A 22,466-nucleotide genomic window follows, 5' to 3' on the forward strand; every position below is an offset into this window, starting at 1 on the left:
CAAAGTTGTTCGACTGGTCCTGACCTTCCATCACAGCATATCAGACAGCTGCTGTATTATTATTAGTAGTAGTAGGATCATTATTTATAATAATATGGGTGATAGGAACCTCAAAATGTCATGGTTTCTGATATGGGACTGATAACAGGTATGGTAACTGACTGAAATCTCAGCTCCACCATGTTGTTGCTGAGGAGGATCGGGAAGAATCAGGCACAGTGGTGATGGTGGTGAGCAGCACAACAATATATTGTTCAGGTGATCAAAGACAGGAATGTATTCAGGACTTTCCTCATATCTCAGATGGGAGTTACCACATGCTTTTTTCATCAACCAATTGGCCAACAACAACTATAGGCAACAATTTACAATTCTATATATAAATTTATATTGGTCAAACCTCAAAAACTCACACTGTCAAAACTCTTAAAGGAGAATCGTTAAATAATAATGATAAATCGTTGTCCTGATGGTCACCCAGTGTTGGGGAGAGAAAAAAACGCGACTAAAATTGATGCAGGCAAAGCGGAGTTACACCATGGTTAGGCGGCGCTAGGGATAGCGACAACGCTAACCTATGGGGGCAATTCTTTCAACCACAACAAACACTCAGAAAACAATCAAATATCTATGGTACATGACTGGAATCCTTAGAGACACCACTGAACTCATATAGTGTACAGTATAAACAGTATAAACTTTGTGTTTTGCATGTAGTCACTCACCTCATAGCCGAACTCTGGAACATCCTGGAAAGACATTACTATCCCATCACAGAGCGCCTTCTCCCCGCCACAGAAACAAACACTTTCTCCTTGTTGTGATGATTTCTTTACAAAAATAAACGGTGGAGCAGTGCAGTGGTAATGTCCAAAATGTCTCTGACCGTTTATTTTTGTAAAGAAATCATCATAACAAGGAGAAAGTGTTTGTTTCTGTGGCGGGGAGAAGGCGCTCTGTGATCGCTTAGTAATGTCTTTCCAGGATGTTTCAGAGTTCAGCTATCTGAGGTGAGTGACTACTGTACATGCAAAAACAAAAAGTTTATACTGTTTATACTGTACACTAAATGAGTTCAGTGGTGTCTCGTAAGGATTCCAGTCATGTACCATAGATATTTGATTGTTTTTTGAGTGTGGAGCAAACTGTGAATTACTTTTTAATTGCTTTATATTCAATGACCACAGTCAGTCACCCAAAATTCATGAACTCTTTTCTCAGTTACTAGTCCATCACCTGCAAAACATGACTAGCTCTGAGGCCGCAACAAAACACTGAAAAACACAACGCGTAAAGTGAAATAATGAGGCAATAATATCTATTAGAAGGAATACAAATGAGTGTGTGAGGACGCTTGTGTGTTATATCAAATATGTGGTGCTGCGTGCATGTTGTCAAGTGCAAAACGTGAGAAAAGGCTCCTGCACACTGTCATCACTTGCAGAGGTTTTTTTAGGTTCGTCAGGAACCTGACGAAGGTCTCAGGACCGAAACATTGCTCAATAAAACCTCTGCAAGTGATGACAGTGTGCGGGAGCTTTTTCTCATGTTACTCGACCACTTGGTCTTCTCCTACGCACCTGTCCGTCCGTGCCGGTGTGCACAAGTTTCAGCCTGGTTTTGTCAAGTGCAAAACAAAAGCAAAACCACAAGTGGCAGGATGAAAGTCCCGGGAGGGGGGGGGGGTTACTGATGGACAGGTTCTCCCAGTCAGCTATCAATTCCAGCAACCTGCAACACACACACGTTTTATATGAACTTCCTCCAAGACATTCCAGTATTCCTGAAAGAACTTGAAACAACTTCGATCTTTTTTTGCAACACTTCTAAGATGAGCAGGCCTAGACCATATAATATAATACGATAACCCTGGCACCCAGTTTACCCGCCCCCAACTCTAACCTTAGCTGCTGTTGTTTCTATGTGTTTTGTTGTATTTCATGTGTTTAATCATTTGTTTTTGTGCTGGTTGCGTCCAGTTGTTGATGTTGTTATCTTATCTTATCTTATCAAATCAATCACTGGTTTGGATGTGCAAGGAACTGAGAAAAGTCTAAATGTCATGATCTGTGAATACCACAACAGGCCCAGAGATAGCACAGACAATGAAATACTGCAAGTCCAGAATCAAAGCTGGCGTTTCCTTTTCAATGACTGAGTAATTCAGCTGGTGTTTATTGAACTTACTCAAAAAAAAAAAAAAAAAAAAGAAAAAACAGACATCCTGATCAAGTCATCAGATTTTTAGTAACACTGCTCCATACCCTCGTCTTCATGAGGCGTAGCAGCAGGAACTTATGCACCTAGAACCCCCTGGCCTGAAGAAGCAAGCCGTAAACTGCCACCACCTCGAAACCACAGGGCAGTGCTCCGGAGAAAATTAAGGAAAAATGGAAAGGGAAGTTCTGAACCACTGTACTCCAACGCTAACAACCCCACACTGATGAATCCCAAAGGGGAGACATGACGTTGCTAAACCGGAGAAACTCCTACACATTTTTTGCTCTCTATTGTTAGTATTTTGTAGTTCAGTATGTTAAAAGAGACACTTTGCTTCTAAGTGCGACTTTGTTGCCGGTGTTGTGGATAAAAAAGAGCTTATTTTGAGACATGTAAGAAGTGTTTTGCTGCATGTTGGTAGGCTAATGTAGACTTTGGAAAGGTAGCTTCAGTATGGATCAATGCTTGTTAGCAATTATGAAAAATTGGGACTGGGACCCTGACATGAACTGATGAAGCCTCTTGGATGAGAGGTGAAACGTCTTCCTAGACAAATAACTAAGTCCAGTTGCTTTCGATTTAACCTCCTTTGAAATCCTATGACCTGGGCAAATGAGAATATGCACCGGCATAGTTCTGTAAAGTTTTTATGTTAATCCTGTCTTCGGACCATTTTTTAGCTTGATCTACGTTTCCTATGATTATTGCTTTTAATAAATTGGCGACATTTCAACTAAGTTAGTGATAGGTGACTTCACAACCACCTGGTTCTCTTATGATAGTGACCTTTTAGCGATAGTGGGTTATTAGATGCCACTGTTCACACAGTTAATACAATATCAGTCTGTATGGTCTATACAGCATGATGTTGAGACAAATTGCATACATTTACACAAGCTCAACTAAGACCAAAACAGTAACAGCTAGATTTTCAGTTACTTTCACACTGTTTGTCAAATTTGTAATGGGAGATAACTTCATGAATGTGTGCCTTCTCTCTGACTTCCTGTCTTTATATTTGTTTTCTTTACGCAGAATTAGGTGGAACAGTCGGGACAGATGAATGTCTGGCAGAAGTCAGAAAAAAACTTGGAAATGTCCCTTTTGTGGCAAACGTGTTGCTCACTGCTGTGCTTGTTTATTTGGAACAGTTGGTGGAGACGGACTTTTCATGTCCTTGTGATCCTGTATGCTATATTGTGATTGTTGTTTTTTACTTTTTTGCTCCTGCTCTTCTCACCTTCTCCTTGATGTGTTTCATACTGGACTTCCAGTTCTCTGACAGATGTTGCTCCCGCTCTTGTTGCTGTAATTTACAGTGTGTTAGTAGCACGTTTATATGCTCCATCCCTGCCATAGTGTGGGTGACCCTGCTGTTTCTTGATGGCCGTTACTTTGCTTGTGGAAACACAAACTGGCCAGGCAGGTATGTACCTATTGACGAAAAGGGTCATAAGAAATGGTGTGAGCCAACAAACAGCACATCGGAGGACCGGGACCTGTTGATCAAGACCAGGGGCGGGGTGGCCACAGAGAGGTTCGGGAGGATTCCCGAACGGCCGGTCTGTTCTGGGCCGAACCGGCCGGTGGTCAGATTTTTTTTTTTTTTTAAATGTAAAACGGGGCCGCGGCCCGCGATTAAACAGGCAGCCTGCCCTTACAGCCCTTGTAGGTGGCAGATTGGAACGCCAGACTGGGTCACTCTAATATCTTGCATTTTAAGGGGGGATACGAGCGGCCCCCCCTCTCAATTTGAGCTGATCCTTGTTCCTATTGACATGTGATTGGCTCAGCCGCTCAGTCAGAAGAACGGCTGTTTTCCTGTTAAAAAAACAAAAAAGGAAGGAAGGAAGAGGGGCAGGATCGCGATGATGAAAAGAAAGAAGCCAGAGAAAGAGATGGGTGGAGCAGAGAAAGTGAGGATGAAAAAGAAAAGAAAGTTGATAGAAGACGCAGCAAAATGCGCGAAATTAACTGATTTCTGTCAGGACCACTATGTCAAAATAATATTTATTTACTTGCACAGTTTAATTTGGCGGTATGGTACTGTTCTGGGACCCCCTGCTCTTCCACGCGCTTGCGTGGAAAGCCTGAGGCAGGAAGAGCACCTTCCTGCCCTTCACGAGCCATCATGAACGGCATAAGCAGGGAGCGCAGCAGCAAAGAAAACCCAGACAGAGCAGAGCAACCAACAAGATATAATGACAGGAGGAGCTGGGGCGGAGGTGGGTTGCAAAAAAGCCGGCAGAGGAAGCAGCAGCAGCAAGGGAGGTGACGTCGGGCTACAGCAGTTTAAACAGCGCGCCCTGAATGCAGTTCCCCAATAGGGGAGTCAGCTGAGCCATCAGCTGACCTGCACAGGTGAAGACAGTTACGCTGTGCTGATTAGAGCTTGACGTCATGGCCTGCCAGAACTAACGCTATACGCTTAATTTCTGTCAGGACCACTATGTCAAAATAATATTTATTTACTTGCACAGTTTAATTTGGCGGTATGGTACTGTTCTGGGACCCCCTGCTCTTCCACGCGCTTGCGTGGAAAGCCTGAGGCAGGAAGAGCACCTTCCTGCCCTTCACGAGCCATCATGAACAGCATAAGCAGGGAGCGCAGCAGCAAAGAAAACCCCCAAAACAACCACACCGGCAAATCCTGGAACCTCTGCTAAGAGATGCCAGGAGGCTATCTAGAATGGAATTAATTTTTGCCTATAAAATTTAATAGGGAATAAGCCACACGCTACCTCTTAACAATAATAATTTTTACAATAATAATAACCATTATTAATAATAATAACAATAATAATATTAAATCAATTATTTACAATGAAAGGCTCATAGCTTTTTGTGCATCTAGAATGCTCTATTGACAGGCGCAGTAAGGCAAGGCAATTTTATTTGTATAGCCCGTTTTTACAAACAGTTTGTCTCAAAGGCTTTACATGGCATCGTAACAACATCCTCTGTCCTTAGACCCTCACATCGACTGAGGAAAAACTCCATGGAAAACCCTTTTAACAGGGAAAAATCGGAGAAACCTCAGGGTGAGCAACAGAGGAGGGATCCCTCACCCAGGACGGACAGACGTGCAATAGATGTTGTTACAGACAAGAAAACAGGGAGCAAAGAAAACCCCCCAAAACGACCACGCCGGCAAATCCCTGACCCTCTAGCAACAAGAGATGTCAGGAGGCTATTTAAGTTGGAAACAAATGTAGCCCATTTAAAAGGAAATAGACGAACCCCCCAAAACCCGCAAAAGGAGCTGCGTCAGTGAATAATTCAATGCCAAATATGATTCTGTATTATCGCTATGGAGGTTGAAACCCAGCGCAAATTAAGAATAAAGCAAACCGTTCCTTGTGTGACGCTCCGACCGCTTGGCAGCATCGCTGGCAAACAGAAACTCCACAGCCCCGGAATCAGCCGTCGCCGGTCAATGGAACAGCTGTGTGTGACGCCGCCCCCACCTGCCAGGTGAGAGCCCCGACGGAGAGAAGGAGCCCCCCTCCCCCGTCGTCGCAGACGGCGTCCTCCGTTCCAGAGCTTCGCTGAAGCCCCATGACACGACACCGCGCCAGCCGCCGCGGGTCCGCATCGTGGACGGGGGCGACGACATCGGGAGCAGCAGGGCGAGCACGAACACAACCAGCGATCCTTCCCTCATGCGGGAGCCCGTCTTGCAAAAAAGCCGGCAGAGGAAGCAGCAGCAGCAAGGGAGGTGACGTCGGGCTACAGCAGTTTAAACAGCGCGCCCTGAATGCAGTTCCCCAATAGGGGAGTCAGCTGAGCCATCAGCTGACCTGCACAGGTGAAGACAGTTACGCTGTGCTGATTAGAGCTTGACGTCATGGCCTGCCAGAACTAACGCTATACGCTTAATATGTTCCGTCGTGGTGGGACCAAGGTCGGCCAGGCCGGTGATGACGACACGGGTCCGAGCAGCACGGCCACAGCAGGTTAACAAGCACCGTCTACACCGCGCCATCATCCCAGACAATATAGTGTTTGTGTTTCAGGACACAGACAGAGCTATCAGTAAAGTTACACAATAAATAAATCATTAATTTGCTTTGTCAATTAAAAATAAAATCCATAGGCTACCAACTGACCATAAAACGCTAAAATTCATTGCAATAATAAATAAATAAATAACATTCTGTTTTAAAGATATAATTTAAAATTATAAATATATATATAATATAATATGGCTATATTTCCTGTTATGTTTCTGCATTAGTGTGTGTGTGTGCGCGCGCGGCACTTTTCTTAAAGGGATAGTTCACCCTAGAATGATATTTCGCTCATTATCTACTCACCCTCATGTTGACTAAGGGCTGGAAGAAGTTTCAGATTCCTCCGTGGCTTCTCTGAGTTACAGGGGGTCTCGGCATAGCAGTGCATGTCCATATAACGGTTGCAAAGGGACACCGGAGCTCTTCGTAAAAAAACACACACAAAAAAACATCCAAATACCTCCATGCTGCTCGTATGTAATGTCCGTCTTGTGCTGAAGCCCCAAATTGCGTAATTGTCCCGAAAAAAATTAAATAAGTCTATATTTTAAGCTTGTTTGTAGCGGAAGCTTCTCAAAGCTCCTCTTCCTGGTCCGTCCAAATCTCGCGTGATTTGCGCCGGCGTCAGCATGCGTCAGTGCGGTTACTGCGAATCACGCGAGATTTGGACGGACCAGGAAGAGGAGCTTCGAGAAGCTTCCGCTACAAACAAGCTTAAAATATAGACTTATTTAATTTTTTTCGGGACAATTACGCAATTTGGGGCTTCAGCACAAGACGGACATTACATACGAGCATCATGGAGGTATTTGGATGTTTTTTTGTGTGTGTTTTTTTACGAAGAGCTCCGGTGTCCCTTTGCAACCGTTATATGGACATGCACTGCTATGCCGAGACCCCCTGTAACTCAGAGAAGCCACGGAGGAATCTGAAACTTCTTCCAGCCCTTAGTCAACATGAGGGTGAGTAGATAATGAGCGAAATATCATTCTAGGGTGAACTATCCCTTTAAATTGAATTTTAGATTTTGTTTGTGTTCTAACACTGAATTATTTGCAAAAGTACTATAAATGTTATCATTGTTGCTGTTAATGTTAGACACAGATAATGCCAGTCATGAGAGTGAGGAGGAGAGAGGGACAGATGAGGAGGGACAGGAGAAGGAGGAGGAGGAGAAGGAGGAGGAGGAGAAGGAGGAAGAGGACGAAGAGGAGGAGGAGGAGGAGGTGGATGAAGCGGAGGAGGGGACTGAGGAAAGTGGAGCAAGAACAGTGCCAGGTACAGGTGCAGTGTGAAGGTCTGGGTTAGCAATAGGTCTTTGTTTGTACAGTATATTGAACAGGTATTTTTTCACACACACACACACACACACACACACACACACACACACACACACACAGTAGTTTTGTTGGTTGAAAATAAAGTATTTGTGTTTAAATTAAATTACGGTTCTACTTGTGCCCTTCGTGCGATCGGATAAAAGGCCTCTCCAAACCAAGCTCCCGGGCTGAATTTCAACCCCAGCCCGCCCCTGATCAAGACTGAGCAATGGTTTGGTGTTTCTCAGGTGAGTGGAACTTTAATATTTAAGTGGAGGTTGAACAACAGAGTTGATGACCAACTGTTCTTTTTCTGCTCTTATCTGTGGTTTAGGTAATTGGACTTTGTGTGGTCCTAGGTGTTATCCTGTTCATCCTGGCATATAAAGGCTGCAGAAAGTGTTGTCCCTGTTTCCAGGCTTCTGGAGAGGAGGTACCTGATATTAATCCAGAAATGTTGAATATCATAAATAATTTTTCATGGACCAGCAGAAATCTTGAAAAGCTACTTCCATGAATTAAATTATAAATATGACTTAAAGCAGAAGTAAGCGGAATGTTTGTGTTAATATAAGTCTTAAATAGTTATATCTTCCGACAGCAATCACTTATATAGGGTTAGGGAAAGTACTACGACTGGCTCAGGGAGTGATGTCAGATCCATCACACATTCTGTTCTCAGAGTACGAGATGCTACCGTCAGGCAGACGCTTAAGAGCTTGCCGCCCCAAAAGCAATCGTTATAAAAACTCTTTCCTCCCTAATTCTATTGCTCTGTTGAACAAACAGCCAGTCCCTATTCACGCCAGCATCAACCCTAGGCTGGTGGCCTCCTAATTGGAGGAAGCGTAGCATAGCTCAAGTTTTTACTCTTGCAAATTTCTTTGATCTTAGGATCTTTTAAATTCCTTATTTATCTTTTTTTTTTTTTTTTTACTAAGCCAAGCTTATGTCCTTTTTACTTTCACTTTTCACCTCTCTTTTAGAACTGATAATGCCGACTGATATGGTTTTGATGCTCTGCAATGCTGCTTCGTCTGTACGTCTATGCCTATATGTCTGTCACTGTACACATGTCTATCGTTTGTAAGTCTGTCGTTGTACTTATGTCTATTGTATGTATGTCTGTCACTGCTTATTGCTGCTTATATGTCTTGTTGCTACACGGTGCACTTTTGCCCAAGACGAATTTCCTCTTTTGGGGACAATAAAGTTCATCTGATCTGATCTGATCTGATATAGAGTGTTTGGTCTGAAACACGGGTCTGTCAGTCACTCTGCTCTGCTGTAAGCCGAGGAGAAAACTTTCCTTGTATCCTACAACCTTTATCCAATGAGGAGAGAGAACGGCATAAAGGGGCGGTCCTCTCTGTGTGTGCAGCCAAGGGATGCGCGTGAATGTGGTGACGTAGGGACGTGGGCGGGGACTGCTAACTCCATCTGCTGACAGGAAGTTAGCCAAAACGACCGGATCGCTTACTTCTGCTTTAAATTTTACACATTGTTTCTTGTCGTCCATGTTAATTTAAGTTTAGATAAAAACACATGAGGAATGTGTCTAAATGTGTGTGTGCGTGTGTTTGGCAGGAATCTCCACTCCTCAACAACTCAAGACACTCAACGCAACAAGAAAAGATTCAGCAGTTCAAAGAAGCAGTCAGAGATCTAGAAGCAGCAGCAGCAGTAGCAGCAGCAGCAGCAGCAGCAGCAGCAGCAGTAATACCATCAACTTCTGTCTGAGACCTTCAGGAGATCTCTGGTCCCTGCAGCCGTCAGCCTGACACCTCCGCCAAAGGAATCAGCTCAGGAATTAGACTCAGTTGTTATTTGTTGTTGTTAGGTGGCCAAATAGACAAATGAGAGACTAGTCAATGTATGGAGCTTGCCAGAGTCTCAGAACAACAACACAGACTATGAACCGATGAGATTTCCCTTTTCTGCAAATAACCAAATAGTAACTTTGTTTTATATAATTTTATTTTCTTAAATAGGTAAGTAGCAACATCATCTATGTACAGTAAATGGTTTCATTATCATAAACAAAACATGTTAAGATGAGTTTTCAGGTCTCAGTTAATGTTTGTATAAATGTTTTGTTGGATGAGATTCATGTATTGTCTGAATATGCATGCTCCAAAACAAAAGAATTTAAGAAAAAAAGGGATTTTTGAGAATGTTTGCAAAAGCATAACCATTTTATTATGTGTTTTTTTGTTGTTGTTGTTGTGTCATGTTATATTTTTTCATGTTGTGCTATGTTGTTATGTTATGTTATGTCATGTTATTTCATGTTATGTTTTGTTTTGTTGTGTTATGTTATGTTAATTGGATTCAGTGTGTGCTATAAAACCCTGATGGTATCCTTGAGGTTTATGACACTCGGAACACTTTAACCCAATCCTTCTTCAATGCCTGTATTTAAAATCCTGTCTTTTACTGCCACCTACAGGCAACACACATGTTAAACTCTTTCATTATTAAAGAAGTGCAGCAGGTGTTTTTTTTTCTTGCTCTCCATATGTACACCATGTTTGACGTTGCAATAATTATCACTAACCACACACACACACACACGCACACACACACAACGACACAACCACATCAACACACACACATGTCAGTTTTATTTATATCTCAAAAGAGAGAGACCCTCATTTACAGCTGACTGTGTGTGTGTGTGTGTGTGTGTGTGTGTGTGTGTGTGTGTGTGTGTGTGTGTGTGTGTGTGTGTGTGTGTGTGTGTGTGCGCGCGCGCGCGCGCGTGTTGTTATGCTCTATAAATATCAGCATGAATTTCTTACAGTATGAAGCACTCACCATTTCAGATCAGATCTGGGCCACACACACTTTCATTACCTGATATGAAACGTTATAGTTGATTTTCCATCCATCCATCCATCCATTGTCCGCCGCTTATCCGAGTCCGGGTCGCGGGGGCAGCAGTCGGAGCAGGGATCCCCAGACTTCCCTCTCCCCGGACACTTCCTCCAGCTCTTCCGGGGGGACCCCAAGGCGTTCCCAGGCCAGCCGAGTGACGTAGTCACCCCAGCGTGTCCTGGGTCTTCCTTGGGGCCTCCTCCCGGTGGGACATGCCCGGAACACCTCACGAGGGAGGCGTCCAGGGGGCATCCTATACAGGTGCCCGAGCCACCTCAGCTGACTCCTCTCGATGTGGAGGAGCAGCGGCTCTACTCCGAGCTCCTCCCGGGTGACAGAGCTCCTCACCCTATCTCTAAGGGAGCGCCCCGCCACCCTGCGGAGGAAACTCATTTCGGCCTCCTGTCCTTTCGGTCATGACCCAGAGTTCATGACCATAGGTGAGGGTGGGAACGTAGATCGACCGGTAAATCGAGAGCTTTGCCTTTCGGCTCAGCTCCTTCTTCACCACGACGGACCGATACAATGACCGCATTACTGCGGCCGCCGCACCGATCCGCCTGTCAATCTCACGCTCCGTTCTCCCCTCACTCGTGAACAAGACCCCAAGATACTTAAACTCCTCCACCTGAGGTAGGAACTCTCCCCCGACCTGGAGGGTGCAAGCCACCTTTTTCCGGTCGAGAACCATGGCCTCGGACTTAGAGGTGCTGATTCTCATCCCAGCTGCTTCACACTCGGCTGCAAACCGCCCCAGTGCATGCTGAAGGTCCTGGCTCGAGGGAGCCAACAAGACCACATCATCCGCAAAAAGCAGAGATGAAATCAAGTGGCTCCCGAACCATACCCCCTCCGGCACTTGGCTGCGCCTAGAAATTCTGTCCATAAAAATAATTAACAGAACCGATGAAAAAGGGCAGCCCTGCCGGAGTCCAACACACACCGGGAACAGGTCTGACTTACTGTCGGCCATGCGAACCAAGCTCCTGCTCCGGTCGTACAGGGACCGTACAGCCCTCAGCAGGGGGCCTCCGATCCCATACTCTCGGAGCACCTCCCACAGGATGCCACGTGGGACACGGTCGAAAGCCTTCTCCAGATCCACAAAACACATGTGGACTGGTTGGGCAAACTCCCATGCGCCCTCGAGCACCCTGCGGAGGGTGTAGAGCTGGTCCAGCGTTCCACGGCCAGGGCAAAAACCGCATTGTTCCTCCTGAATCCGAGGTTCGACTATCGGCCGAATTCTCCTCTCCAGCACCCTGGAATAGACTTTCCCCGGGAGGCTGAGGAGTGTGATCCCCCGGTAGTTGGAACACACCCTCCGGTCCCCCTTTTTGAAGAGAGGGACCACCACCCCGGTCTGCCAGTCCAGAGGCACTGTCCCCGACTGCCACGCGATGCTGCAGAGGCGTGTCAGCCACGACAGCCCCGCAACATCCAGAGACTTGAGGTACTCAGGGCGGATCTCATCCACCCCCGGTGCCTTGCCGCTGAGGAGCTTCCGGACTACCTCAGTGACTTCAGCTTGGGTGATGAATGAATCGACCTCTGAGTCCCCAGCCTCTGCTTCCTCTACGGAAGGTGTGTCAGTGGGATTGAGGAGATCCTCGAAGTATTCCTTCCACCGCCCGACGATATCCCCAGTCGAGGTCAACAGCTCCCCTCCTCCACTGTAAACAGTGTTGGCGGAGCACTGCTTCCCCTTCCTGGCGCCGGATGGTTTGCCAGAATTTCCTCGAGGCCGACCGGTAGTCCTCCTCCATGGCCTCCCCGAACTTTTCCCAGACCCGAGTTTTTGCTTCCGCGACCGCCCGGGCTGCCGTCCGCTTGGCCTGCCGGTACCCGTCAGCTGCCTCGGGGGTCCCCCGAGCTAGCCAGGCTCGGTAGGACTCCTTCTTCAGCTTGACGGCATCCCTTACTTCCGGTGTCCACCACCGGGTTCGGGGATTGCCGCTGCGACAGGCGCCGGAGACCTTACGGCCGCAGCTCCGGATGGCCGCGTCAACAATGGAAGTGGAGAACATGGTCCATTCAGACTCAATGTCTCCGGCCTCCCTCGGAATCTGGTCAAAGCTCTCCCGGAGGTGGGAGGTGAAGACCTCCCTGACAGGGGATTCTGCCAGACGTTCCCAGCAGACCCTCACGATACGCTTGGGTCTTCCAGGTCTGACCAGCTTCCTCCCCTGCCAGCGGATCCAACTCACCACCAGGTGGTGATCAGTTGACAGCTCAGCCCCTCTCTTCACCCGAGTGTCCAAGACATACGGCTGGAGGTAAGTTGATTTTCCAGTTACAGTCAAACACACTCAACGTCAACATGAACCAGTGGTGGAGCGTCATAAGTTTTCATGCTGTTGATTGTGTGTCCTTATGAGAAAAGCTTGTAGAGTAACTGTAGACACATGAGCAGCAGCTGTTTATCTTAATTATAGTTTTCCATAAACCAAATCCTCCTATAATTACATGACTTTACAGACTCACAGCACAAAATAACTAAATTAACTCGACCTCGCGGAGCCAGGCAGGTTGTTTGAAGATGGATCCAGATCCTAAAAATAAATCTACTTGTTGTTATTTTGTTAACGCTTACAAGTGCAAAATATGAATCATATTATATCACATTAATGAACATATTAGGCATATGCCCAACATGTGCCCTTTTTGCCTTTATACTGGAGCATTTGACTCATGTGAATTGTTGGTATGATATCCTGGAAAAGCCATGTTGTAATGTTTTGTGTTTAATCTTTACTTTAATGTGTTTTGTATGTTTTGGACTGCTGCATATCACTGTCACACAACGATTGTACCCTTGGGTATAAATAAGGAAACCATGACCTTGACTTTAAATATGGTAAATTTAAGAAGATTAAATAAGAATATTCAGCATTTATGACAGTTTTCCCCCTAAATTAATCTGTTCGGCTCCCACACAGCTGCAGAAATCATTGTAAAATTGACTTATTTAGGCTTTAATTAAATAAACTGATAAAGATTTGGCCATTATTTATCAATAGAATGAGATAAACATCCATTAATAATAATACAATGCACTATATGAATTTGATATTCTTATGTTTGACAAAGTAGAGATGCATCAGTATTTTCCTCAATGAACAAATAAATAATACACAATAATCAAGATAAGGAGACAGGAAGCCGTGTTTTTACATTTCTGGACGATTTCTTTTAATTGATCCTCCAACCATCCACAGCCACACAAAATAGCTACCACAGTGTAATAATCTTCTCATAAGTGCATACAGGATATTGCTGTGTGTACACACCGACAGCAGCAAGCAACCCCATCAACAATACTTTACAGATTCAGTCAGATTACAGTAAAATAAGTTAAAACGTTAAAATATTCCTTCAGGCCTGTGAAACCAGGTAAATAACTTAACCTTCCTTCACTCCAGATGTTGCCCTTCATGATTTTTTGTTTGTAAATGTTACAGTAGCTCCACAATATGTTGTTAAAAATACCCTGAGTTCAGTCATTGTATTGGAACAACTGTAAATGAAAAGTTCCCTGGTTCTGCTACTGGGTGATTTGGTAACGGTAGGCTACTCTTATTAAATACATGTGTACAATGTGTTTTTCATGTGTAGCTCACTGCGTCATTCACGTTTTATTTGACTTACTGAAATTAACTGCTCAATATTTCCTGACTAAAACTGTGCTTAAAGTTATTTTTACCAATAGCCTATTACCTGTAATGATTTTCAGTATGCCCATATCTATACTCCATATAGATATATTTAGTGAGTGTTTTTGCAAGTATAAATTGCATGCTCATTCTTTATTGTTTTATTTGTTAGGATCCCCATTAGCTGCGCTCTAGAACGCCGCTAGTCTTCCTGGGGTCTTTATTGGGTTGTTTTGCATTGTAAAAGTTAAACTAAAAATTGTTGTCCAACCAGTCTAATACCTGCACTTTGATCACAGTGTATCAGTGCATCAGTCAGTGTATGAGAGACATGTACTCAGACCTGCAAGGCAGCTGCTGTATTATTATATCATGGGATGATAACGACCTCTGCTGGAGACTTTATAGATGCTCTTTATTTGGATGGAGAATGCAGAGTGAAGGCAACTGTTTGCCCAATATAATATCACTCAACCAAAAGAATATTACTACTATATCACAAATATTTTTTTTTTTACTATTTATGACATTAATATTATATGTGTCCATGTAGGCCTATGTGTGTCGCACCCTGCATCATCATTTCTAAGTAAATCAACCAACATACCAAAATTCCAATCAATACTTCAGGCCAAACTGTTCTGCAGGTCAAAAAGTCAAATGATCTGTAGATAAATGACAGCACTAAACTCATAGAAGTCATGCACCAGCATAGCTTTCATCATCATTTGTATAGATAACCATCTTGTTTTTCTCACATCATCAGTACAGAAGCTGTAGCATTCACTTGAAAAAAAAAAGGGTTAGGGTCATTTTTTTTTTCAGTTGTTCCAAGTAATATTTTTTTCAGTTTTTCTGAGTATGTCTTTTTTTCTGATATTTTCGAGTGTCAAGAGGACGTGGTGTTCTGTAATAACAGAACAGTACAGAGTCTTCTTTCAATATAAACCTGAATTTACAGGAAACACAGTGAAAATAAGACAAATTAGCAGCTTTTCCTTTGAAAATCTACATCACCTTGCAAATTACAGTATGCTATTGAACCATTTTGGAAGGTCACCTTTATTTTGAAAACAGTTTTTACTTGCTCTTAGTATATACTGTACATGTAGCACAAAACAACATGGATAGGTTGACTGTATTTTGTGGAGCATATCATGAATCTACATGTAATAGATCTAATAGAGGCTGGCTTGACCCAGTGGTTAAACATTATTTGCAGGTGGGAGCTTCTCGTTGGATTTTGAAATCACCTTAAGTCATAAAAAAAATTCTCGGAAAAACAGAAAGAAATTACTCAGAAGAACAGAGCTTAATTATTTTGTTTTTTTAATGCAATACGTTTCAGTACATCAGTAACACTTTTTTTTTTTACATGGTAATGTTGGAGCTGCCAATTTGCAGGGTGTGTTTAGGGGACCATCAAAAAAATAAATGAATAAGTAAATAATCTATTTTGTAAGGATTTTTTTTTTTTTTTTACCATAAGTGACCTCAGGAATATAAAAAAAGAAGAAGAAGAAGAAGAAAAAAATACCAACTCCAGAGTGGAAGAGAGTCCAGTGCTGTGCCCCCCTGTAAAATTCTCAATAAAATTTCATGAATGAGTCTGATGCTGCCCGGCCCCTAATGATGTCAACTTATAGGCAGTCGCTCCATGTAGACAGAGAAAGAAGGAGAGAGAGAATGCATTTAAAGCAGAAGTAAGCGGAATATTTGTGTTAATATAAGTCTTAAATAGTTCTATCTTCCGACAGCAATCACTTATACAGAGTGTTTGGTCTGAAACACGGGTCTGTCAGTCACTCTGCTCTGCTGTAAGCCGAGGAGAAAACTTTCCTTGTATCTAGAGCACTGGAAAAGAGAGTAACGACACGCATTGGTCCAATGGAAGCGCCTCCTGATGGCGGAATATGGGTATTGCAAAAGTGCCCAAGAACTGACATCTCTGCATTGTTGGTGAATGAGCAAGTGTGGTATTTTCAATAATTTAAGGACATTTATAGATCACCCAAGTTAATAGCATCATCGTGGATCCTTTACAGATAAATATTAACAAATAGTTGTCTACATTAAAGTAACATTGCGGAGTTTTTCGGCCTTAAAATAATGTTTCCAGACTCATTGCAATGGTAGAAAAATGGTTAATAGGATGAATGGTGCTGCCACCGCAGCCTGAGCCGGGTCGCGTCGGCTGAAACTGCACTATGTAACTTCCCTGCACGGGTACGAAACACTGCCCCCCCTCCTCCCCCCCTCCCCTCTGCGTAGAGAGAGAGACGTGGTGGGTAAAAGCGAAACTTACACCCCCCACCCCACACACCCCCTCCCCCGACCACCCGCCACACAGTCTCCTTGCAAACATGTGGGAAATACTGTCGTTTATTAATGGGAATAAACGCTGGATGCGCTCGCTGATAAGTTTCGTTTTCGTTTTTCCCCCCAGACTATAGCGCTTCTCAACCAGATGGTGGAAGCACTGAGCTGAAACTCCGCAATGTTGCTTTAATGTTTCAATCTACATTTTGTAATAAACAAATTATAAGTATAGTTTGATATGACCAAGACGGCTAAAAACAAAAACACAGCCGTTTTCATCAATTTACAGTTTTCAGGGCGCTTCTGCAATACCCATATCCTGCCACTCGGGGCGCAAAACCCTTACCACGGGAGTCAATGGTGGTGTCGCTACTCTCTTTTCTACAACCTTTATCCAATGAGGAGAGAGAACGGCATAAAGGGGCGGTCCTCTCTGTGTGTGCAGCCAAGGGATGCACGTGAATGTGGTGACGTAGGGACGAGGGCGGGGACTGCTAACTCCATCGGCTGACAGAAAGTCAGCCAAAACCACCGGATCGCTTACTTCTGCTTTAAGCAGGTTAGGTTACTTTTTTGGATACATATTTTTTTCAACATTGTTTCTCAATAAACTAAGTGACATACTGCTTGTTTACCTTTATTTAATGTCAACATCCTGCTTACAACTTATTTCCTGGTCACACAGTTGTGAACCAACACAAACAAATTAATGTCAGCACCTAGAGAAGTCACGCACCTGCATTGTTTTCATAACTATTTGTATAGATAACCATCTCTGTTTTCCTCATCAGCAGAGATCTCATCATGAATAACCTCTTTCATAACGTATCATGCTACATTGCTGAATTACACATTATTAGTCTGTGTGGATTCAGAGGAGAAACAACAGACTCTGCTAAAAGAAACTCATCCAGCTTGTGATCCAGCAGCTTTGAAGGGTAAAGTTTTTGTTACATTACTTTCTTCGCTTTATTTATAACTTTTTTAATCAGAGCTGTGAAGTTTTTTATACATAGGGGACTGGACTGTAGCTGCACAGTCACTTACAATTGTGAAAATAAGTATTTGATCCCCTCTATAGTCTATAGTTTTTATGGTTAGTTTATTTTAACAATGAGAGACAGAATATCAACAAAAAAAAATCCATAAACAATACCATCATATAAAGGTTATACATTAATTTACATTTGATTAGGTGAGATAAGGGCAAAAACCAGAAGGGGTCCCGGGTCAAATACTTATTTCCCCCACTGTACAGATATGTTTTTCTCTCTCTCTTGTCTTTGGTGAGCTGAGTTTGGTGTAAGATGCTCCATCACACTCACATTTATCCTGTATTATATCTTATATTTTATATTTGTGTGAACGGCATTTAACAGGTTTAGTATTAAAGCAGAAGTAAGTGGTCCGGTCGTTTTCGCTAATGCTGCGTTCCAGGCAGGCTTTTGAAATCGTAAATTACAGCTTCAAGTCACAACTTACGACTTTGTAGCGTTTCAGGCAACCCACTCGTGTTTTTCCGACCTGTTTTACCGGTGAAAGTCACTATAACGGCCACTCGTAACTTCCGACCGGTGAACTCGTACCAGATCGAACTGGTACCACTTCACGGTCGGAAAAATACGAGTTTCCTTGAACGCACCATAACAGTCCTCGTCCCTACGTCGCCACATTCACGGCGTCCCTTGGCTGCACACACAGCCCTGCATGCCGTTCTCTCTCCTCATTGGATAAAAACTGTAGGATACGATAAAAGTTTTCTCCTCGGCTCAGAGCAGAGCAGAGGGACTGACAGACCCGTGTTTCAGTCCAAACACTCTATGTAAGTGATTGCTGTCGGAAGATATAACTATTTAAGACTTATATTAACACAAATATATCACTTACTTCTGCTTTAACATTGAATAATTTTAAGTGGGTATAAAAAAACCTGCTCTTGTCTCACATTGAAGACTATACAAAAAAAACATTCATTTATGTAGCAGCTCTGACAGATGAAAAACAATCAAAAAGTGTTTTGTATAAATGTTCAAATCCTAAAAACTAAATAAAGCAGTGATGTGAATAAAGAACAATAAAATGAAAGGGGGAGATATTGAGTCAGACTGGCCAAAAGCTTAAAGGGATAGTTCAACATTGTGGCAAATTGGCCCATTGTCATAATCCCTATAGTCATAGCAGTAGGTTCATCACCTTTAATTGTCGGTGCAAGCTACTGCTTCTTGGTTTCCCTCATCAAACTCATCAAATACACAATCCCACAACTCCAAAACGCTCTGGTGGACAAGTTGTGACCTGCACATTCACCACGCTATGAGATAATAACAGAACGTTACCAGACAGAGTTGTTTTAGAGGTAAATGCAGAGACTGCTTGCCGAAAAACTGTCCCCGGGGGAAATGCTCATCAGCGGTTTTGCATGAATTTCCCTCTAAAACAACTCTGTCTGGTACTGTAACGTTCTGTTATTATCTCATAGCGTGGTGAATGTGCAGGTTACAACTTGTCCATTTGAGTGTTTTGGAGTTGTTGGATTGTGTATTTGATGAGTTTGATGAGGGAAACCAAGAAATCCCATGAGCCTCCGTAGCGTAACTCTGAGCAGCTCGCGGCTCTGCTCCACCGTTCTAAAAATAGCTTGCACCGACAATTAAAGGTAACAAACCTACTCCTAAAACTACAGGGATTATGACAATGGGCCAATTTGCCAAAATGTTGAACTATCCCTTTAACTGAATATAAATGTTTCCAGTTGTTTCCTGAAGCAATCACAGGATGGATCACAGACACACGAGGAGAGAGCTCCATAGATTTGGAAGCCATGACTTGAAAAGTCACAGGTCTCGTTGTAGGTTTGAGGAATGACCTCACAGTTTGACTAAATAGACCCGAGGACCAGATTCACCTCATAGCTTCAGTATTATCAATGAACGATGTGAGGTCTACATTAAAATACATGCTCTTCTCTCTAACAACAAATTTTATATAGGAAGATGGAAGATTTCTACATTAACAACATCTCAGTGGACAAAAGCTACAATAACAGCACTCTGGAGTACGACAATGGAAGAAACATCACCAACGACACCAGCATCATTATAGAAGGTTTATTCATCAGGGATGTGGTGTTGTGCATCATCATCAGTATCGGCCTCCCACTGACCCTAGTGGCCATCTATGGACTTTACTCTCAGGTGAGAACTCAGTTCATGACTGAGGAAGAGTTTGATGACAAATTCATATGAGTGCAATTTTCAGCAGAACAAGATAAAAACATGTCATCAGCTCACAACATGTTTCCAACCACTGTGTTTACTCTTCTTAATGTTTTCCTGCAGGTCAGAAACGGTCAAGTGGCTCCGATCTACATCATCAACCTTCTCATTTCTGACCTCATTCAGTTCTGCTCCATGATCGTTGATGTGGCAAAACCTGAGAATTTGATCATCGATGAAATCGCTGAATTTACATACGATTTTGGTGTGATGACCAGCATTGGCTTCATGGTGTGTGTTTCCCTGGAAAGGTAGCTATCAGTCTACTCAGTGTATGTGTAACTTTCCCCTGTCTGAACATTTTATTTCATCATAATTCAGATGCTCCACGAAGACGATGTGTGTGTCTGTGTATTACAGGTATTTGGTCATCGCCTGGCCGCTGTGGTACCGCTTCAGACAAAACATTAAGACCTCTGTTGTGGTTTGTGTCGTGGTCTGGACTGTTATTCTTTTCTTTCGGGTCTCACTCATTTTCTGGATTGATTATGAGCTCTCAGGAGTCATCCTCGCTGCCTCCCTCCTCCTTCCCCTCCCTCTGTTCATATTCTTCCTGTTTGGGACCATTAAAGCTCTGTCTTCAGTCACCAGTGTCTCTCCTGATGAAAAACGCCGAATTGTGGCCATTTTGGTTTTGGTGTTACTTATTTACACACTGTTGTTCCTGCCCACCATCATTAGGTTCCTTGCAGAAGAAGCAAGGACTCATGATTCCTTCAGGATTGTTTCTCAAGCTATTGTGGGGCTCAGTCCTCTTGCAGACTTGTTTCTGTATGTTTTCAGTAGGAAAGGAGCTGTAGACAAGTTTTTGGCCTTTGTGTGTCGTTGCAGGGTGAACAGTGACAGTGACATCAGCAGAACAACAGCATAAATGATGACAAAATTATAAACAGTTGCTCCAGTTAGAAACAAGGACAGATAGAAAATAGAAGAGGAAATGTAGGCAAATGGAGACAAGACAGACACTGTCATCTTCTGACTTTGATTTCAAACGTTAAGACGTTTAATTGTGGCTTCGTCTGTTGTGCTGCACTGTGACAGCTTCAGGAAATATACATAAAAAGTTCATATTGTAATTTTCTGTCCTTTCAATACCTGAGATGATTGGCAGTTTGATCACTGTGCTGTTACAACCATATCTCTCTCATACTTCAACATTTATTTATGTCTGTTTGCAGCATTTTTAACCTTCTCCTGCTTATAAATAATGCCCAACCGGTGTTTTTCAATAGTTTTAAGGTGTTGTTTGTAATTTATTGCTCTTGCCTTCCAGCTAGAAGAGACTGAGAAAGATAAAAAGATTATTTTTATTTAAATCATTTTATCCACCTTCTGTAATATGATATGAGTTACATTTTGAAACCTTGATTTGGTTATTTTTTTTCTTTCTGTAAGTTGATAGTAGTTTTGGTGAAAGTGTCAATATGTTGTTGATTGATTATGTCTTGTTTAGCCTGCATAGAGAACATGTTGCTAACATGGAAAAATACAACAGTTGACTTGTGGGAAGCTACAGCGTGTCCATGTGTTCTTCTCTTCCTTCCTGTTACCAGGGCCTAACAAAGACTAACAGAAGCAGTTTATAACAAGTGTATGTGATAGATTGATTTTATTCAGAAGCTTATCAATCATTCATTAAAATTCAACAGGCGACAAGAACAGTCATAGCACAAAAAGAGAAGTCATGATTAAGTGGGTGTCTGGCTCAAGAGGTAGAACAAGTGCAAGTCCATTACCATTGCTATAAATAGTTGAGTCCTGTGAAAAAGGTTAAAATGTTTAATTTAAATGAAAGGTGTTAAAATCATTAAAATGGAGTTGAAAACATTATACATTATACACATTATACACATTATAAAGTTTAAAAATAACCAACCTACCAAAAGAATTGATCTATGATCTAACTGCTGAGCCTGTTCTGAGGGATGGTGCTTGTGATTGATTGGTCATGTCTGCAAAGACCAGCAGGGGGAGCTCTTGCTGCTGTGCTCATAGATTGTATATTCTTAGTGAAATGAGGTATTGTGTCCAGTATTTTATTAATATCTCAACTTTTGAAAGTTCAACATTTATAGTTTATAGCAAGAATGTCACTCTTAGCAATTAATTCCCTAGAAAACTACGTCTGTATTCATTAGTGGTGAAGATTAGATAAAGCAAGACATGTAACTCAATAGTCACTGAAAACAAAACACTTCTGTTTTTGTCTATTAAAAGTTCATTTGTTATTACACTTTAGTTGGGAAAGCAAAGTTTATATCACTTTGATGTTCTCCATGCTTGGAGTTGTCAGGTTGTGTTCAGGGAACCACCAAAAAACCATGCTGTGGTAATACATATTTTCAATGGATTTTTTTTAACCTCAGCAATATGAAGAGAAAAAACATTTCTGTTTACTTCCTGTGGGGCAGAGATAAGGAGTAGCCTACCCTATATTCGATGACAAATCGCCTCCGTGACACAAGATACAAATTCTTGCATTAGACAAGACACAGGTATTTGGTCATCGCCTGGCCGCTGTGGTACCGCTTCAGACGAAACATCAAGTTGTGGTCTGTGTCGTGGTCTGGATCCTTCTTTTAGTCTTTGTATTTGGTCTTGTTTACTATTTTGCGACTAACTATTATATGAGAAAAATCACCTATGCACTTTTTTTTCTCCTTCCCTTCCCTCTGTTCATATTCTTCCTGTTTGGGACCATTAAAGCTCTGTCTGCAGCCATCAGTGTCCCTCTTGATGAAAAATGACGAATTGTGGCCATTTTGGCCATTTTGGTTTTAGTGCTACTTA

At 42.8% G+C, this 22,466-nt stretch overlaps 1 protein-coding gene across 1 annotated transcript; it reads left to right on the forward strand.

The window, feature by feature from the left end:
• The first annotated feature begins 19,394 nt into the window (after positions 1 to 19,394).
• On the forward strand, positions 19,395 to 20,632 carry LOC146973106 (G protein-coupled receptor 4-like). Its single transcript, XM_085801022.1, has 3 exons — positions 19,395 to 19,595; positions 19,740 to 19,927; positions 20,037 to 20,632. Exons 1-3 carry the CDS (start codon positions 19,395 to 19,397, stop codon positions 20,545 to 20,547), a joined length of 900 nt encoding a protein of 299 aa, XP_085657148.1. The 3' UTR covers positions 20,548 to 20,632.
• Positions 20,633 to 22,466: the final 1,834 nt, after the last annotated feature.

The sequence above is a fragment of the Trachurus japonicus genome, chromosome 15 (genome assembly GCF_045865225.1).
Source record: "Trachurus japonicus isolate A0001 chromosome 15, Traja_1.0".
NCBI classification, from domain to species: domain Eukaryota; kingdom Metazoa; phylum Chordata; class Actinopteri; order Carangiformes; family Carangidae; genus Trachurus; species Trachurus japonicus.

What these genes read in the sequence shown, in the direction of transcription:
- LOC146973106 (XM_085801022.1), top strand. Translation starts at nt 19,395, where the DNA reads ATGGAAGATTTCTACATTAACAACATCTCAGTGGACAAAAGCTACAAT. An exon ending in TCTATGGACTTTACTCTCAG is followed by an intron (nt 19,596 to 19,739) that starts GTGAGAACTCAG and finishes GTTTTCCTGCAG; the next exon opens with GTCAGAAACGGTCAAGTGGC. An exon ending in GTGTGTGTTTCCCTGGAAAG is followed by an intron (nt 19,928 to 20,036) that starts GTAGCTATCAGT and finishes TGTGTATTACAG; the next exon opens with GTATTTGGTCATCGCCTGGC.